The following is a 20,357-nucleotide window of genomic DNA, read 5'->3' on the forward strand; positions in this document are numbered from 1 at the left end:
ACTATAGTTATCAATACAAGCATTTGAAAATTTCATTCCAACTTCACTCACTAGTTTTTGCCCTCTTTCTTGGTCACCATATACTTTTAATTTTTTTTCCTATTCTTACAATGTGCAATAACTTATAGGTTGCTCATTCTCTTGATTCATCGAGTACGTTCTTGGTCATCATTTTTAATTGATGTCATCTTATTCCACATCATATTCGAGTTATTATACGCTTTGCCATCTCATTAAAGATAGTTTATTTTTCTTCCTTCAACTTCTACCATTTGATGTTAGTAGCCATGGATGTTTTTCTACTGATATTCGAGGCGCATATCTATCCACATTAATCCATGCTGGGTGGTTAAATTTTCTCTAAATATGATCTTGTAATGTTTATAATATTTTTATCCCTTTTCATGATGATAATAAATAAGTCAACTTATAATCTATTATTCCCACTTTTAAATATTAGTTTAAAATAAAATGATCAAATAAACACTCTTAGAATTTAAAATTAAAAAAGAATGCTCTTCCTAATTTTTCTAAAAGAAAATATTGAAGTGGAGGGAAGTGATATTGAGAAAGGTGCTAGTTGTACATGTCTCAATCATGCGGTGTTGCTCAGCCTGTTTGGTTTAGATGGCATCAATGGAGGTGCAGATCCCAGAAAAAGCATCCTTCATGTGGTTTGTAAAAGAAGATCCCACAAAATAAAAAGAATGCCTAGATGGGTTGGCCTGTGTGAATGGCCGAGTGGGGTACTCTATTGTAAGTGGTTCAAGATGAGGACTAGTAGGAAAGGTTAGCTGACTCGTACGTGTACAGTGTTACTCTTAGGATCATGAAGGGGGTGTGGAGTTTGGTCTTCAGGGACAAGACTATGGCAATCTCCATCCCTAATAATCATTCTAATTGCAACACAAGATTCCATATCAATTCTTATGCTGCTCGTGGCTTCAAGTAAATCAATCAAATCATAGTTTAGGGCAAGAGCAATAGGTGTTATAAGCCCTCCTATATAAATGTTCTAGTTCAATTAAAAATCCCTTTGATTTGAGGATTAAATGTTGAGAAAATCTTATCTCAAGAACCCACAACTTGGAATTGAAGAAAGAAAGAAGGAAAGTCTAAATCGATAAGAATCCTTCAGATGAATAGAACCTCGAGAACCCGATATCGATTAAGAAAGTCTTGAGAAACCTTGGTATAGAGGAAGAGGGAAGACGCCACAACCTTGGGATGGAGGTTGATAAGTCTTTGAACGCCACAAGGGGATGCCTTGATAAGTTCTAGTTCAATGAAGAACCAACAAGTGAGAGCCTCACCATGCTTTAGATTGAAAATATGCAAAAGATACATGTGTGGCCGTCACCCCCTTTATTTATAGCTATAGGGTGACCTAAAAATCCTAAAAGGCCAAAAGAAAGCCCATTTAGTAAAGACCTATGTAGACTACTTAGCCATTTTAAGCTTATGGCATCATTACAACCCAAATAAAGCTAGAAATTGAGCCTAAATTGAGCCTACATATCTCTACTACATAAACATGAGACTAAGTGGCTACTTAAGCCCATCCAAGGCTTGAATTAAGTTGACTAAGCCGCATGACTTGCTCTTGGTCAAACCTTCTTCAATTGTAACTTTGGCCTTCACATCTTCAATTAGCACATTAAGTGCTTCCTTCATCTTCTTAGCCTTAGCTCTTGTAATTGGGCCTCCATTGATGCATAATGGATCATCAACAACATCTAGAGTGGGTTGAGTATGATCCATATTAGCTTGTTGGGCAACTTGTTCACTTGGTTTGACTCCATCATTCCCCCTCTCCTCAAAAGGATTCGTCCTCGAATCTTGATCACCTACATCAAAGGGAGAAAGATCAGAAACATTAAAAGTAGCACTCACATTATACTCACCTGGTAAGTCAAGCTTGTAGGCATTATCATTGATTCGAGCAATGACTTGAAATGGTCCATCGCCTCGTGGATGCAACTTAGAAAGACGTTTAGCAGGAAATCTTTCCTTTCTCATATGAACCCAAACCCAATCTCCTGGTTCAAAGATCACTTTCTTTCGTCCCTTGTTGGCTTGTGTAGCATATTGTTCGGTCCTCTTTTCAATTTGCAACCTCACTTTCTCATGCATTTGCTTCACAAACTCAGCTTTTCTTGTACCATCTAAACTAGCATGCTCAGAAATAGGCAAAGGTGACAAATCCAATGGAGTTAAGGGATTGAACCCATATACCACTTCAAAAGGTGAAAAATTAGTAGTAGAATGCACAGATCTATTATAAGCAAATTCAACATGTGGTAAACAATCTTCCCAACCTTTTAAATTCTTTTGAATGATAGCTCGTAATAAAGTAGACAAAGTTCGATTTACTACCTCAGTTTGTCCATCTGTTTGTGGATGACATGTTGTAGAAAACAAAAGCTTTGTTCCCAACTTTCCCCATAAGGTTTTCCAAAAGTAGCTTAAGAACTTTGTATCACGATCAGAAACTATGCTTCTCGACACTCCATGAAGTCGCACGATCTCCCTAAAGAATAAATCAGCAATATGGTTAGCATCATCTGTTTTCCTACAAGGAATAAAATGAGCCATTTTAGAAAATCTGTCCACAACAACAAAAATAGAATCCATACCTCGTTTTGATCTAGGTAAGCCTACAACAAAGTCCATGGAAATATCCACCCAAGGTTCACTAGGAATTGGTAAAGGTGTATACAATCCATGAGGTAAAGATCTAGATTTTGCTTGCCTACATGTGATACACTTCTCACAAAACTTGACTACATCTCGTTTCATGTGAGGCCAAAAGAAATGCTCAACCAAAACATCTAGAGTTTTTCTTACACCAAAATGTCCCATTAGTCCCCCACCATGAGCCTCTTGGATTAATAATTCTCTCAATGAACAATTAGGCACACACAACCTATTGACCCTGAAAAGAAACCCCTCATGCCTATAAAACTTCCCAAATGCAGCATGTTCACAAACTTCAAATACATTTCCAAAGTCAGGATCATTAGAATATAGATCTTTAATGTATTCAAAACCTAACAATTTAGTGTTCAAAGTAGAGATCAAGGTATACCTTCGAGACAAAGCATCTGCAACAATGTTTTCCATACCTCGTTTATACTTGATCACATAAGGAAATGACTCAATGAACTCCACCCATTTTGCATGACGTCTATTCAACTTACTTTGGCTCTTCAAATGCTTCAACGATTCATGATCAGTGTGAATGACAAACTCTTTGGGCCACAAGTAATGCTGCCAAGTCTCTAAAGCCCTCACCAATGCATACATCTCCTTGTCGTAAGTTGGATAGTTCAAAGTTGCTCCACTGAGTTTCTCACTAAAATAAGCAAGGGGCTGACCTTCTTGTATTAGCACAGCTCCAATACCTATTCCTGATGCATCACACTCAATTTCAAAAGTTTTAGCAAAGTTAGGTAATGCAAGTATTGGTGCAGAAGTTAGCTTCTCCTTAAGTAAGTTGAAAGCTGAATTTTGTTCACTATCCCAATGAAAACCAACATTCTTTTTAACAACTTCAGTCAAGGGTGCAGCTAAAGTACTAAAATTTTTAACAAACCTCCTATAGAAACTAGCCAACCCATGAAAGCTACGTACCTCATTTATGGTTTTTGGTGTTGGCCATTCACGAATAGCCTTAACCTTCTCTTCATCCACTGCTATTCCCTTAGCACTAACAATATAACCAAGAAACTCAATCTGACTAGTGCAAAAAGAACATTTTTGAAGGTTAGCATACAACTTTTCATTTCGCAAAACAAGTAGAACTTTTTGTAAATGATTTAGATGCTCATCTAAATTTTTGCTATAAATCAAGATGTCATCAAAATATACTACAACAAAGTCCCCAATAAAAGCACGCAAAATATGGTTCATTAATCTCATGAAAGTACTAGGTGCATTAGTTAGCCCAAATGGCATGACTAACCATTCGTATAAACCATACCTAGTTTTAAAAGCAGTTTTCCATTCATCTCCCTCACGCATTCGAATTTGATGATAGCCAGACTTCAAATCAATTTTAGAGAAAATGCAAGAACCATGTAGTTCATCTAGCATATCATCTAATCTAGGAATAGGATGACGATACTTTACCGTAATCTTGTTGATAGCCCTGCAATCAACGCACATTCTCCAAGTTCCATCCTTCTTAGGCACAAGCAAAACAGGAACAACACAAGGGCTCAAACTTTCTCGGACGTACCCTTTCCTCATCAACTCTTCAACTTGCTTTTGAAGCTCCTTTATCTCCGCTGGATTACTCCTATAGGCCGGTCTATTAGGAATTGTTGCTCCTGGGATGAAATCAATTTGGTGCTCTATTCCCCTAAGTGGTGGCAATCCATCAGGAACCTCATCAGGAAATACATCATCAAACTCCTGCAAAAGAGATTTAACAACACTAGGCAAAGAAGAGTTAAGATTGTTAGTGTTGAAATAAGCCTCCTTGTACAAAAGTAAAATCATCGGCTGTTGAGAATAAAAAACTCTCTTAACCTCTCTTTCTTTTGCATAAAAGCTCACTTTTTTACTCTCTTGCTCTTGAAGTTTTTTTTCTTTTTCATTCTTTTTTTCACTCCTCTCATCCACACTTTTTATCCACACTTTTTTTTTATTTTCTCACACTCTTTTTCTTTTCCATTTTTCTTTTTCACACTCTTTTTCATTTTTTCTTTTCTCACACTCTTTTCTTTTTTCACTCTCATTTTTGATCCTCAATTGATCTTCATATACTTGCTTAGGAGTTAATGGTACAAGAGTTACAAGTTTACCATGCATCATAAAAGAATACTTATTTTTGAACCCATCATGCATGACCTTCCTATCAAATTGCCATGGTCTACCTAAAAGCAAATGACTTGCATGCATTGGCACTACATCACAAAGAACCTCATCATGATACCTACCAATGGATAATGAAACCAATACTTGCTTAGTGACCTTAACTTCCCCGCAATCATTCAACCATTGTAGTTTATAAGGTCTAGGATGTTTAGTGGTAGGTAAGCATAATTTCTCAACCAAAAGAGTACTAGCTACATTAGTGCAACTTCCCCCATCAATAATCATACTACATACCTTCTCTTTGATGTGGCAACGGGTATGAAATATGTTCTCTCGTTGTTCTTCATCTTCTTCCTTCATTTGCACATTTAGAGCACGCCTAGTGACGAGGGCTTCACCTTCAACGGGATACTCTTCTACATCACTTTCCAATACTGGTGGCAAGGCACTATCATCTTCGGACTCACTCTCAGTTTCAATATCACCATTTTCTTTCAAAATCATAATTCTTTTGTTTGGACATTGTGATGCAATATGTCCCCTTCCCAAACACTTAAAGCATTTAATATCTCTATTTCTTGAAGACTGGATAGGTTCTTTACCTTTGACCAATGGAGAACTAGCATCTTTATTCTTGGAAAACTCGGTCTTACTCTTTGATGCAACTTTATCATCTTTTTTATTCCAGCTAGATTTCCAAGTGGATGAATTATGACTTTGCCCATGCTTGATTGAACCCTTCCTTTTGAGTTGTCTTTCAACTTTCATGGACATATGCACCATATCTTCAAGCTCCACATAATGTTGCAACTCCACTACATTTGCAATTTCTGGATTCAAACCTTGTAAAAATCGTGCCATGGTTGCTTCTCGGTCCTCCTCCACATTGGCTCGAATCATGGCAATCTCCATCTCTTTGTGGTATTCCTCCACAGTCTTGGACCCTTGTGTTAGACTTTGTAATCTTTGGTACAAATCTCGATAGTAATGTGAGGGAATGAACCTCTTTCTCATTATAGATTTCATCTCCTCCCATGTGTCAATAGGTCTCTCTTTGTTTCTTCTCCTGCTTAGAATAATTTGATCCCACCAAATAATAGCATAATCAATAAACTCAACAGCAGCAAGTTTTACCTTCTTTTCTTCAGAGTAGTTGTGACAATCAAACACTAATTCCACTTTCTTTTCCCACTCTAAATATACATCTGGATCACTTTTGCCTTGAAATGAAGGAATCTTCATCTTGATATTGCCCAAGTTTCTATCAACATATTCATTTGCCCTTCCTCTTCTTCCACCAATTCTAACATGACCAGATCTGCCACTAGAAGCTCTATCATCAATGTCCTCAGAAATGTCATCATCATCATTGTCATCACGGTTATGCTGCCTTGCACTTCGTGTAGGAACTCTACCAATTTGATTATTTTGTAGTCCAGTAATTAGAGCATCTTGCCTCTCTAGTCTGTCAAGAATTTGACTGAATCTGATTTCCATACGTTCCAAGTGTTGTCTCAAAGCACGTTGTTCAAGGGTTTCTCTAGCTCTTGCTTCATCTTCACTTGTCGCCATTAAAGTAAGCTGTTGTCACTCAATCACTCAACTCACTAATGTTAGCTCTTTAAAGAACTTAGAATTGAGGCAATTCCCTGTAAGCGTTCTTTGACTAATTGAAAAACTCCAAGGAAATTAGGATAAAAGATAGGAATTGAAGAAGAATGCAAATAGCAGAATTGAAAACTTGAATTAAGTACCGAAGGAAATTTGCCAGAATTGAATCTAGGCAAAACTTATTAGAATGCAGAATTGAAAGATAAAGATACTGGAAATAAAAGCTGAAAAGGAAATTTGCCAGAATTAATCTAGGCAAAACTTGAAAGAAATGCAGAATTGAAAGATACTTGAAATAAGTGCTGAAAGAAAATTTGCCAGAACTTAATCTAGGCAAGTGCCAGAATTAAATCTAGGCAAAACTTGAAAGAAATACGAAATTGAAAGATAAAGATAGCTGAAAGGAAATTTGCCAGAACTTAATCTAGGCAAGTGCCAGAATTAAATCTAGGCAAAACTTGAAAGAAATGCGGAATTGAAAGATAAAGATGGTAAAAAAAATGCAAGTATAGAAATAACAAGCTCTCTACACCCACCTTTTGTTGCTTCTTTTCTTTTACCCACTTTTTCAAAATTTCAGCCTTCCTTTCTTCCTTTTTTTCCCTTTTTTTGGCCGAAAAAATTTTTTTTCTTTTTTTTTTTGGCCGAAATAAATAGCCGAAAATAAATTTTTTCTTCCATAGCAACAAGCAAATAAGACTTACAAAGATTGAAAGAAATGCAAATAATAAGTATCAAATGATGAACAAGATAGATAAAGTTTCAAGCACAAAAGAAAAGGATAACCAAATCGATTTAGAAAAACCTAAGCTCTGATACCAACTGATGTGAACCCAAAGAGAAATATCTCAAGAACCCACAACTAATTGAAGAAAGAAAGAAGGAGAGTCTAAATCGATAAGAAAGATGAATAAAACCTTGACCCGATACTTAAGAAAGTCGAACCTTGGTATAGAAGAAGAGGGAAGACGCCACAACCTTGGGATGGAGGTTGATAAGTCTTTGAACGCCACAAGGGGATGCCTTGATAAGTTCTAGTTCAATGAAGAACCAACAAGTGAGAGCCTCACCATGCTTTAGATTGAAAATATGCCAAAAGTTACATGTGTGGCCGTCACCCACTTTATTTATAGCTATAGGGTGACCTAAAAACCCTAAAAGGCCAAAAGGAAGCCCATTTAGTAAAGGCCTATGTAGACTACTTAGCCATTTTAAGCTTATGGCATCATTACAACCCAAATAAAGCTAGAAATTGAGCCTAAATTGAGCCTACATATCTCTACTACATAAACATGAGACTAAGTGACTACTTAAGCCCATCCAAGGCTTGAATTAAGTTGACTAAGCCGCATGACTTGCTCTTGGTCAAACCTTCTTCAATTGTAATTTTGGCCTTCACATCTTCAATTAGCATATTAAGTGCTTCCTTCATCTTCTTAGCCTTAGCTCTTGTAATTGGGCCTCCATTGATGCATAATGGATCATCAACAACATCAAGAGTAGCTTGTTGGGCAACTTGTTCACTTGGGTTGACTCCATCATTTAGGGTTTATTGTCTTCAGGGTTTAGTGATTTAGCTTGTTGGTTAAGTCATTTAACTTGTTCACTTGGGTTTATAATTTGACTTTATGATTTATCTCCACCGCTGACCCATGCACCCCTTCCACATCACCCATCCAACCACCATATGTATCACAACCAGTACTAACCAGGCTTTGAAGAACATCGTATATATGTCAATCCCAATCTATCTAATTTGCAAATCCCAAACAACTCTCTATCAATAGAATTCCCATCCAGCAGTCTATCTCCATCGACATCAAAGGCCCTGTTTGCTAGATAATCCGCCGCCATGTTCGCTTCTCTATAGGTATGGGAATACCTAACATGATATTGTCGAACAGCCTCCTGTATCCTGAGAACCAAAAGACGAAGTTCCCAACTACAAGTGGGTGCCTCAATAATATGAATTGCCGCCAACGAATCTGACTCTAGCCATAATGGGAAAAGATTATTTGCTATACCAATTCCAAGCATTTCCACATTGCAAACAATTCAACCATAATGTTGGAACCCTCTCTTATAACCCCATGCATTGCCTGCACAACCTGGCCATCATGATCCCTTATAAGAAAACCATAAGAAGACCTTCTTGGATTTCCCTTTAAGCAACCATCCGAATTAAGCTTATAAGTGCTCACTGCAGGTTTATGTCACTTAACTACAGATATAGTAGATACCTTCTTCCGCTGAATTTCTAGCCCAAAAACCAAAGCCACCTTAGAAAATCCCCTCCAGTGCAAACCATTTATTAATCCTGCAGATATACCAAAAATCACATATTGAAGAATTTTGCCAATTATTTTTTGTGTCGCCCAACTGATATCACGGTGCTTACCATCATTACGCGTCACCCATAAAAACCAAAGAATCAAAAAAGGAATCGCCTCTCTGATATGCCCCTGCTTCTTCCATCTTTCTCTAACCCTCCATTTTTCAATATTCATGAACTCATTAACACGAAACCAATGTGCGAAATAAACCCATACCTCTATAGCTACCTGGCACTGAAAAGAGAGATGCTCCCATGACTCCATCTCCCCACAATGTTGACACTTAGATGCCAAACTAACTCCCCTTTGTTGTAAGATGGAATCCATTGGTAATCTTCTCAAAAGAAATCGCCGTAAAAAAATAGAGATTTTAGGAACCAATAATTTACTCCATATTGCCGCCCCCATGCTCCACTCCTGACAACGATCGAACACAATTCCATGCCGACTTCATAGAGAATACTCCCTTAGGTGTTGGCTTCCAAATCATCATAGACCCTTCTCCCCCTTGTACAACACAACCGGCCACTTCCTCAACCCTTACAGTTGGCAGCACCACCCTCAACCTGTCTCCGTCCCAACCTTCTCCATCCCAAAAATCCAAGACCACAGCCCCCCGATTTCCCACAACATCATAGGATCTGAATAAAGGTCCACTGTCAAGCCACCCATCGAACCAAAAGCTCAGCCGTCCATCACCAATTTTCTAATCTATTTGATTTTCTGCCAAATCTCGCATCCTCACCATTCTTTTCCAACACAGAGAAGAGTTCCCTTTTAGAGGAACCACCACTAGAGATGTCACACCACAGTATTTCTTCAGAAGATACCTTGCCCATAGAGTGTTCTGTGGCCGGAACTTGTACCACAACTTCAAAGAGACCACAGTTGATACCTCCAATAGCCTTCTCACCCCTAATCCACCTTCAAGTTTCGGCTTGCATATAGTAGCCTAAGAAATTCAATGTGCTTTCCCTTTTGCCACCAAAGATCCCCAGAAAAAATTTGCACATATCATCTCTAACTGTTGTAACACCTGCAACAGATAAATAGGAAGAGAACTCAACACACTTTGAATCAAGAGAAGTCTACCTCCATGGGAAAGCCGTGCTATATTCCAACCCATTAGTTTCTTCCGTGCCTTCTCCAATAGGGGCTAGAAATAAATAGATTTCCTGTTTCCCGAGAAAATAGGAACTCCCAAATATAGAATAGGTCCAATTCCTTCTCTGAATCCAGACATCATAAAGATTTGCAATTTTCTATCAGCAGAAATCCGATTAGCAGGGTAAAAGGAACTCTTTGAAATATTTACCAATTGTCCCGAGCATAGCATATAGGCATTTAAGAAGGCCATAAGTTTTTTGACACAGTTAATAGAGTCATTCCTGAATATCATAACATCATCCGCATAAGCCAAGTAAGAAATTCTAAAATCACATCCAGTAGCAAAAAACATCTGGGGAAATCTGTTAAATAAATCATCCAGACCTCGAAAAAAAAATTCGGCCGCAATAATAAATAGAAGAGGAGAGATAGGATCCCCTTGTCGAAGCCCTCTCTTTGAATGAAAAAACCTGCTAGTTGCCCATTAATGCGCACCGAAAATCAACAATCCACAATGCATCTTCTCAAAATATCAATCACCCCCTTTGTAAAAACCGAAAGCCCCTATAATCTGAAACAAAAATTTCCACTGAATTCTATCATATGCCTTGGCCATGTCAAGCTTTAAAATTAAGTTGCCATCTCGAACATGATAATTCAACTTATGATATAACTCTTGGGCCATCAATATATTATCCGAAATAATTCTTCTTGTCACAAATCCACTCTGCATAGGGGAGATAATTTTATCTAAAATCCTACTCAGCCTCTTCGCCATCAATTTAGAAATAATCTTGTTCGATACATTGCATAACTGATAGGTCTAAAGTCCTGCCACCTCTAAGCATTATCAATTTTGGGAATAAGCACAATTGTGATAGCCACCATACCCCGTGGAAAAGATCCCCCCTACAAGAAATCCAACACTGCATCAAAGACATCAAATTTAATGATCTCCCAACATGCCACATAAAATGCTACTAAAAAACCATCTGGTCCCGCCACACTCTCCTCACACATATCCCAGACCACCTGCTTGACTTCCTCCATAGTAGGCATGGCTGATAAGGCTAGATTTTCCTCAATACCGATCAATCTTGGAATGTGTTCCAGGCTTGCAGTATTTCTTTCAACATCCTCCTCCGACAGTAGATTCTCAAAGAACTCTACACCTTATGCTTTGATTAACTCAGGGTGCTCTATACACACACCATCCTACCAGATTCAAAAATTTCTACCTGCCATCCTCCTCTTCTGAACTAGATGATGAAAAAATTTTGTATTTCTGTCACCCTCTCCCATCCACCTAACTGCTGTCTTTTGTTTCCAAAAAACCTCCTCCATGTGTAGAGCTTTTTGTAAGGATGCTTGAGACTTAGCCATATGAATTCTATTCTCAACTGTTGGATCCGCATCAAAGGTTCGTTCAGCCATAGGAAACTCAGCCTCCGCCGCCTACACCTTCTCATGAATGTTCCCAAAGACTTCTTTATTCCACCACTTTAGATGATTCTTCAATCTCTTTAATTTAATCGGTAATTTCGGCATTCCAAACTCATGACAAGGAAGCATCTAATTCAAATGAACAGTAAGAAGAAAACCGTCATGTTTTATCCACATATTCTGAAATCGAAAAGAGGCTTTCGAAAGCACAAAAGAAGGAAAAGACAATAAAAGCGGGCAATGATCCGATGTGGCTCTGCTCAAATGCTCCACCTTAACACCAAAATCTTTAGCACTCGAAGATGGGGACAACAGAACCCTGTCCAATCTTTTCCACGCCCTATTATTAGTCCATGTGTAAGCATCACCCACAAAACCAGCATCTAATAATCCCGCCATCATTATAAAGTTGTTAAAGTCCCTGACTGCCTTTGGCTTTGATAAAACTCTTGCAGAATGTTCATTAGATCCTGTAATAACATTAAAGTCTCCCCCAACCATCCACAACTCATCTAAAGCCGGTCTAGCCTCCAACAATTTGTCCCATAGCTCCTTCCTTCCACTACTATCATATTTAGCATATACGACAGTAACAAATAAGCAACCAGAAAATAGATGAGATGCCAACTTCACATGTAGAAACTGATCATGATCTATTAGCACAAAGCATTCAATATTTTGATCACATAAAAATCATATCTTTCCAGAGCAGTTTGACACAGCATAATCAAAACCCAATCTTCTAGTTATGAAACTCACATCAAGAGAAATAAAAGGTTCCAATAATCCCATAAAATTTATTCTATGCATCTTTTTCAAATAAAGCAATCTTCTAACAGTAGCATTATTCCCTAGTCCCCTAACATTCCATATGAGGCCAAACATTTAAAACTTAGAGGAAGAGGAAGCCCTTAACATAGTTGATTTACTTCTAGTCATCACACCAGAAGGAGCTATAGTATTCCAATTTTTTCCATTTAATAGGCCTATTTGGAACATAGTAGTAGGAAAATCACTCAAAAGATTAGTAGGTTCATCATTATTACTACTTGGCACCATGGTGAGGGGGGTGGTTCTCTTTAGCTGCATACCATCTTCCCCTTCTGATTCCTCTTCTTCCACAAATGTCTTTGAACTCGGAATACCCTCTAAGACCTCCTGATTTGCCACCGAAGATATGCTTCCCCATTGACCCGAATCTATCTGGACTTGATTCAAGGTGCACGACACTAAAGTGCCCATCAGATAAGAACTACCCCTTGCTGATGGTGTTGGGCCAGTCAACTGCGGTGGTGGCACTCCTGCAATCTCCCCTTGCTCTGAGTTTGTTGCTACTTGTTGTTGATGTGATACTGAGCTGTACTCCCCCATTAATTGATTTGCTTTGGCGACCAACAGAGTTCACAACCAACACATCATCAGAATGCTCCTTTCCTGTCCAACCACCTGTTCCTCCTCCACTAAATCATGCGGCTCTGAGTTCCCCTACTTGTTGTGCTCATTCCTGGATTCATCACAGTCCTCTTCCTCCAACGTCGTTATTCGCTTTGCCACTCCTGCAATCGCCTCTATTTCCAGTTGCTCCTCTTCCACCAAATTATTTAAAATTTGGAAACTATTCCCTGTCTCTTTCTCATGTGGTTTTTCTTGTGCCTGCACCTTAGAATTCCCCTTTTTCTCAATTCATGCCTGCTTCTCTCCTCTTGTCTTCTTCAGCCCCCCTTCCTATGCCTCTACAGGGTCGTCAATGCCCTCATTCTCATTTCCTGTTACATATCTTCGATTAAGAAAGTATTCGAAGATCCTCTCTCCCTTTAGTAGCGTCATCCTTCCCAAAATTTCGCTGTGGCTTTGGCCTATTCCCATTAGCATAGCATTCCTCCTCCGAGTGCCCCAAATGCAGACATTTCACACAATACTTCGGTACCCGCTCATATATCACCTTTTGTAGTCGTTTCTCCTCGCCGATACCAATCCAAAATTCGTTCACCTTTGGCTTCAAGAGATCAATTTCTACACACACCCTGGCCATAGTTAGCCTCGAGCAGTCTGCCGTGGCTTCATCAATCTTTATTGGATTCCCCACAATCTTAGCCGCCGAAAATAGTCCTCTCTTGTTAAACATGTGAATCGGTAAGTCTGGGAGTTGAATTCACACAGGTACAACTGACGACTTTGTTGTGTACGAAAAGTTAGGAGTCCACTTAAAGATTCGAAGAGGAGCTCCCCCAATATACCAAATCCCTCGAGTCCAAACTCTAGCCATATCTTCACTCGTTGTTAGATGTATGAAAATGTAACTAGAGCGCATAAATCTTATGTTGTAGAATCCAGACAATCCCAAATTTCTGAACGCTTGGAGGATAATTTGCTGTTTTGGCCGCATAGCAGAAAACTTCCCTATCAAAGCGAAATGATATGGTTCAGCCATTCCCTCAACCTCCTCTTCCGTGTAGAAGATCCCGGGCTTGTTATTGTAGATAGTGGCAGGTTTGTAGTCTTCCCCAACATCTTCTAAGTTTTTCTTTGAGGCTCTAGGCGAAGTGGGTCTAAACACCGCTGCATAGGAAGCTGTCCGCGCCTTCTCCACCTCCGGTGCAGGTGCCCTATAGACCGTCGGCGGAGCAGACACCAGGAGAGGCGAAAACTGTCCCAGATCCGTCGCTAGCGGAACAGGGAGCCCTCTGTTTGTCGTCGACGGCATAGAACCTCCAGTGCCGAAAGATGCCATCGACGCTCGATTTGCCGCCATCCTCGCAGGCGGAGTAAGGCCAGCGGCCTGCCCCACAGCCAGAGCTCTACTGGAGGCCACCGTCACAGTCGGAAACGTGTCCTGCAGCAAGCACCGCCCAACATCGTGGCTAGAAACGCAAACCGCGGCGAGCGCCGCTTGGAAACTCACAATTTCGCCCCAAAATCGCCTTGATTTAGGGTTTAGGGTTTAGGATTTTGGTTTTTGATTTTAGGGTTTAGGGTTTAGGGTTTTAGGATTTAGGGTCTAGGGTTTAGGGTTTAGGATTTTGGTTTTTGGTTTTGGGGTTTAGGGTTTAGGGTTTAGGATTTAGGATTTAGGATTTTAGGGGTTAGGTTTTTGGGGTTTAGGGTTTAGGGGGTTTAGGATTTAGGGTTTTGGTTTAGAGGATTTAGTGTTTAGGGTTTATTAGGGTTTAGGGTTTAGGGTTTTTTTTTTTAAAAAAAGATGAATCTTATTACTGAAAAGAGGAAATGTCATACTAGAAGGGGGGCCAAACCTGACCTTCTAGCACAACTTATTACACTTAATTACATTAAGAAACTCAAAAAGCTTTACATTGCAACCCCCACTACCTTAACTATACACAAAAGTATGTTAGCTTCTATCCCAAGAAATCCATCTATCAGAGTATTGCAAATCAGCAGCCAACCCTTGCAAAATCTCCACAACCATCCCCATCAATCCTTGCTCAGCCACATCAAGACACCTTCTTTGACCTTCAACTACCGAAGCAGCAGAAGCCATGCATGATAACGAAGCATTTCAAATGAACCAGCCACCCTCCAACCTTTTCAGATAAAAACCAGCAAAGAGGATTCAAAAATCGTTGCAAAATATCAATAAATCACAACTTCATCATGCGCCACACACCACCCAAAAGGTTTCCATCTGTAAGACTAATCCCCATTAAAGACACCACATACATGCCACACTATCCATTCAGAAACAACAGAAAAGGATGCAACCATAACACCAAGTAGCTAGAATATCCAAATGCAGAAACAGAATTTGAAACCAAAAGAAAATCAGATTTGCTGAAATTCCAGAAAGCCTTCAAACCACACTGTAATTGTTACCATCACCCAGCACATTTCCAACATGAATTTCAAAAATAGTTTCAAATGAATCAACCACGCAAATCAGCCCTTTGTGATGCCAAAGTAAAAGGAAAACCAACTTCCACAATCATTGCTCTACATTCACACAATGAAGATCTTCCAAGACATACCGTGGAGAGAACCATCTAGCCCCACCAATGATAGCCTATTGCTGTTCAGCAACTTTTCATGTTCATATGGATCCTGAAATGCCTTTCAACAGCTGGCACAATAAAATGAATATCAGTAAGCATCATCTGACCATCTCCTCATCTCCGTTCCGCCCATCCACTTCCCAAGCCATCTTCCAAATTATATCAGTAATGTATCAGTAACAAAACAGATAGCCTATCTCCCTGCAATTAGTTTGCTGGCAGATAAACCATGCTTGAAATTCCCTGCAGCACCTTGCCTCTACAATCTCGATCGAAGAACAACCATCCAGCCTCCACTCATCACATTCCCACCACATATTAGTATTCTCAAAGCACATAGTTTTCAGATGATAACAAACTTTAGCTTGCCAACCAAAAGTTTGGAAACCATTCAGTCATGTATCAGTAATATTAAGTCATGTATCAGCCATATGAAACTGCCATGAAACTGCCATATGAAACTGCACTTCCATTGTATGGCTTTCTATATAATCACTACACTTCCATTGAAACTGCCATACAAAATTCCGAAGCCACATCCAATTACAGTCCATATCCAACAACAGCCAGGGAGTATATCAGCCATGTATCAAAGCCAAAACTTGTCAAACAGAAACACACCTTTCTTACCAACCAACTTCCTTGAAGAGTGCTGCCAAAATTGGAAGAAAATCCTCATACCAGACCAATGTATAGGAACAAACCAACAATGCAACAGAATAAAAGCTTCACTCCTGCAAAACCGGCACCAACATAGAGATTGCTGTGTAGGCAACCAACAATTCAGACCTTGCTGTGCAGCTCCCACCCATGCGCCATTGCAGCAAAATTGCCACTGCACAGCCGGCACCAACAGTAAACAACAACTCAACCATCTTGCCATGAAACCGCCTCCTAGCATCAAAGGCCTGCAGAAATCTGCAACACAGAAACACCAATAGTAGCATTTTCGATTCAACCCATCATCACTTAGCAATTCCACCACCTACACATAGCTTCCACAAAACCTGGAAATTCCCTTGGTAATCAAGCATCCCATTACCCCAGGCTATTAGAACCCTTCTCTCCCATTGCAGTTTGCATTTACTACCCCGGTTTTGAAGAAAACCTTAAGTATGGCAGCCCCACTCTATCCAGATTACAAATCCCAACCAACTCCCTATACATAGAATTTCCATCCATAAGCCTATCGCCAACAAAATCGAAGGCCTTGTTCGCTAGAAAATCCGCCGCCATATTCGCTTCTCTATACGTATGTGTACATCGCACTGGGTACAACCGGATTACCTCCCTAATTCGTAACACAAGCTCCCGGAGTTCCCAATTACAAGTAGAAGCCGCAATAATCTGTAAAGCAGTTAGAGAATCTGATTCTAACCATATAGGAAGAAAATTGTTCTCTACACACCAGTCCAATCCTTTCCACATTGCAAACAGTTCAGCCCTAACATTTGAACCGACTCCTATAACTCCATGCATCGCCGTAATCACCCGTCGTCCATCATGATCTCGAACAAGAAAACCATACGAAGAAGTCCCTGGGTTCCCTTTTGAACAGCCATCAGTATTCAGCTTAAAGGTGCCCACTGCAGGTTTACACCATCTAACCACTTGCATCATATGCACCATTCGCATTTTAATCTCCACTCCAAACTTCAACGCCACCAAGGAAAAACCCTTCCAGTGTAACCCCTTGATTAAACCAGCAGATATACCAAATGCCACATACTGAACAATGTTCCTCATAATTTGTGAAGCCGAACATTTAATCTCCCGATGCTTAGCATCATTGCGAGCCACCCACAAAAACCAAAGAATTAGAAACGGACATGCCTCTCTAATATGCCCTTGTTTTAGCCATTTATCCCCAATCCTCCATTTTTCAATATTGGTGAAATTTTCCACACGAAAATGCCCAGAAAAATAACCCAAACCTCCCTAGCCACCTGACATTGGAAGAAAAGGTGTTCCCAAGATTCCACTTCACCACAATGTTGGCACTTAGAAGCTAAACATACACCACGGTTTTGTAAAATTGAATCTACCGGTAATCTTTTCAATACAAACCGCCAACTAAAAATCGAAATCTTGGGCAGCAATAACTTACTCCAAATAGCATCCCCAATACCCCAAGACTGACGAGTATCTCTAATACAATTCCAGGCAGATTTAAATGAGAATAATCCTCTAGTTGATGGCTTCCAGATTAATTTAGAGACTTCACCAAACTGAATTGAGCATTCGGCCACTTCTGCAGCCACATCATTTGGCAAAACAGCCCTTAACTGGTCCACATTCCAGCCTTTCCGCATCACAAAAATCCAACTAAAGCCTCCTGGATTCCCCACTACCTCACAAGAGTGAAATAGAGGACCTCTATCCAGCCATCCATCATGCCAAAACCTTATCCTACCACTACCAATTGTCCATCCTATGTGACTCTCTGCCAAGGCCCGCATCTTCACCATCCTCCTCCAGCATGGGGAAGCACTCCCTTTAAGAGAAACAACCACGGGAGATGTCGCACCACAATACTGTGCAGTTAGATAATCCAGCCCAAAGAGTTTTTTGTGCCCGAAACCGGAACCACAACTTCAGAGAAACCGCAGTTGCCACCTCCAGAAGCCTTCTTACCCCCAAACCTCCTTCATCTTTCGGTGAACATATAGCAGCCCAAGAAATCCAGTGGGCTTTCCCTCTTGAAGCCGAAGATCCCCAGAAAAAATTCGCAAAGATCATCTCTAGTTGTTGTAAAACAGATTTAGGAGGCAAGATAACCTGCAGCAGGTAAATAGGAAGTGAACTTAAAACACTCTGAATCAAGATCAATCTACCTCCATGGGAAAGACGTGAAATATTCCAGCCCATCATTTTTCTCCTCGCCTTCTCAAGTAAAGGTAGGAAATATGTAGACTTCCTATTCCCAGAAAAAATAGGAACCCCCAAATATGACAATGGTCCAATACCCTCTCTAAAACCAGATATCCTCGAAATCTGTGATTTTCTAGAACAGAAATCCGTTTAGCAGGATAAAATGAACTCTTTGTGACATTTATTAGCTGTCCCGAACAGCTCATATATGAATCAAGAAAACCCATAATCCTTTTAACATTATTAATGGATCCATTTACAAAGATCACAACATCATCCGCATACGCCAAGTGAGATACTCTGAAATCACAACCAGTGGCATAATACATCTGGGGGAATCTGCTAAATAAATTTTCCAAACCTCTAGATAAGAATTCTGCCGCAATAATAAATAAAAGTGGAGATATTGGATCCCCCTGACGAAGTCCTCTTTTTGAATTGAAAAAACCCGACAGTTGTCCGTTAATTCGGACCGAAAACCAACAATCAACAATGCATCTCCTTATTAGATCAATGACAGCCTCTGCAAAACCAAAAGCCCTCATGATCCGAAACAAGAAATCCCACTGAATTCGATCATAAGCCTTGGCCATATCAAGCTTCAGAATTAAGTTTCCTCCCCTAACATGATAATTCAGCTTGTGGTGTAACTCTTGAGCCATTAGAATATTGTCCGAAATTACTCTTCCTGAAACAAAACCACTTTGCATAGGAGAAATGATTTTATCCATAACTTTGCCTAATCTGTTAGCAAGCAGTTTGGATATTATCTTATTCGAAACATTGCATAGACTAATGGGTCTAAAATCCTGCCACCTTTGGGCAGCATCAGTCTTAGGAAGCAGCACAATCGTAGTAGCCGCCATGCCTCGTGGAAATGCGCTACCTCTAAAGAAATCCAGTACTGCCTCATATACATCAAATTGAATAATTTCCCAACAAGCCACATAAAATGCAACAGAAAATCCATCAGGCCCCGCAGCACTATCCTTGCACATGTCCCAAACCACTTGCTTGACTTCCTCAATAGTAGGTAAGGTATAGAGAGCTAAATTTTCCCCATCACTAATTAAACTTGGAATATTCTCCATACTTGCTGCACTAAGCTCAGTAATGTCCTCACACAATAACTTCTCGAAAAAAACCGCGCCTGAGGCTTGAATTAACCCTGGGTTGTCAATACAAACTCCATCCTCCCAAATCCGAAAAATCCGACTTGCCAATCTCCTCTTCTGGGCCAACTGATGAAAAAACTTGGTGTTTCTATCACCCTCACCCATCCACCTAACTGCAGCTTTCTGTTTCCAGAACTCCTCCTCCATAAATAGAGCTTTCTGTAGTAATGCCTGAGTTCTGGCCATTTGTAGTTTATTTTCATCTGTGGGATTCTTATCAAAATTTTGTTCAGCTATAACAAATGCAGCTTCAGCCACTTGAACCTTTTCATGTATATTCCCAAATACTTCCGCATTCCACCATTTTAAATGATTCTTCAGCCTCTTTAGTTTGACCTGTAGTTTCTGCATTCCATTTAGGTGACAAGGTAGCAACCAATTCAAACGAACCGTCATAAGAAAACCAGTATGATTAATCCACATATTTTGAAATCTAAAAGAGGATTTATGAAGTACAAATGTAGGAAAAGATAGCAGAAGAGGACAATGGTCAGATGTAGCTCTGTGTAAATGCTCCACTTTAACCCCAAAGTCTTTAGCACTCCAAGAAGGGGATAAAAGCACCCTATCCAATCTTTTCCACACCCTATTATTTGTCCAGGTAAAAGAATCACCCACAAATCCAGCATCTATTAGTCCAGCCATCATTAGAAAATTATTAAAATCTCTCACAGCGCCCGGCTTTGACAAAACTCCCGCCGAATGTTCATGCGGCCCCGTAATAACATTAAAGTCTCCCCCAACCAACCAAAGATCGTCACAGGAAATATTAATCTCTAATAGTCTCTCCCACAGCCCCTTCCTTTCAACATTATCACATGAAGCATAGACCACTGTAACAAATAAACAGAAGGGAACAGATTTGAAGTTAACTTCACATGAAGAAATTGCCCATGGTCCAAAATCACAGTGCAGTCAATATTATGATCACAAAAAAACCAAATCTTGCCCGAGCAGTTTGATACAGCATAATCACAACCCAGTCTTCT

The 20,357-nt window shown here is 39.8% G+C and overlaps 1 protein-coding gene and 3 pseudogenes across 1 annotated transcript; all 4 read right to left on the bottom strand.

Annotated features, from left to right (window-relative positions):
- Positions 1 to 1,314: 1,314 nt before the first annotated feature.
- On the bottom strand, positions 1,315 to 5,872 carry LOC141811777 (uncharacterized). Its single transcript, XM_074699833.1, has 5 exons — positions 4,737 to 5,872; positions 4,264 to 4,592; positions 2,615 to 4,185; positions 1,905 to 2,254; positions 1,315 to 1,847 (listed from the first exon to the last, which is right to left on the bottom strand). The coding sequence occupies exons 1-5, from the start codon at positions 5,845 to 5,847 to the stop codon at positions 1,549 to 1,551; spliced, it is 3,660 nt and encodes a 1,219-aa protein (XP_074555934.1). The 5' UTR covers positions 5,848 to 5,872; the 3' UTR covers positions 1,315 to 1,548.
- A 4,909-nt stretch (positions 5,873 to 10,781) lies between these two features.
- On the bottom strand, positions 10,782 to 12,686 carry LOC141826765 (uncharacterized; annotated as a pseudogene).
- A 412-nt stretch (positions 12,687 to 13,098) lies between these two features.
- On the bottom strand, positions 13,099 to 15,471 carry LOC141826774 (uncharacterized; annotated as a pseudogene).
- Positions 15,472 to 16,050: 579 nt separating this feature from the next.
- LOC141826783 (uncharacterized) lies at positions 16,051 to 19,997 on the bottom strand (annotated as a pseudogene).
- Positions 19,998 to 20,357: the final 360 nt, after the last annotated feature.

This window comes from Curcuma longa, chromosome 1, assembly GCF_044706935.1.
Source record: "Curcuma longa cultivar G26 ecotype Majalengka, Jawa Barat chromosome 1, ITB_CL_G26_1.1, whole genome shotgun sequence".
Lineage (NCBI taxonomy): Eukaryota > Viridiplantae > Streptophyta > Magnoliopsida > Zingiberales > Zingiberaceae > Curcuma > Curcuma longa.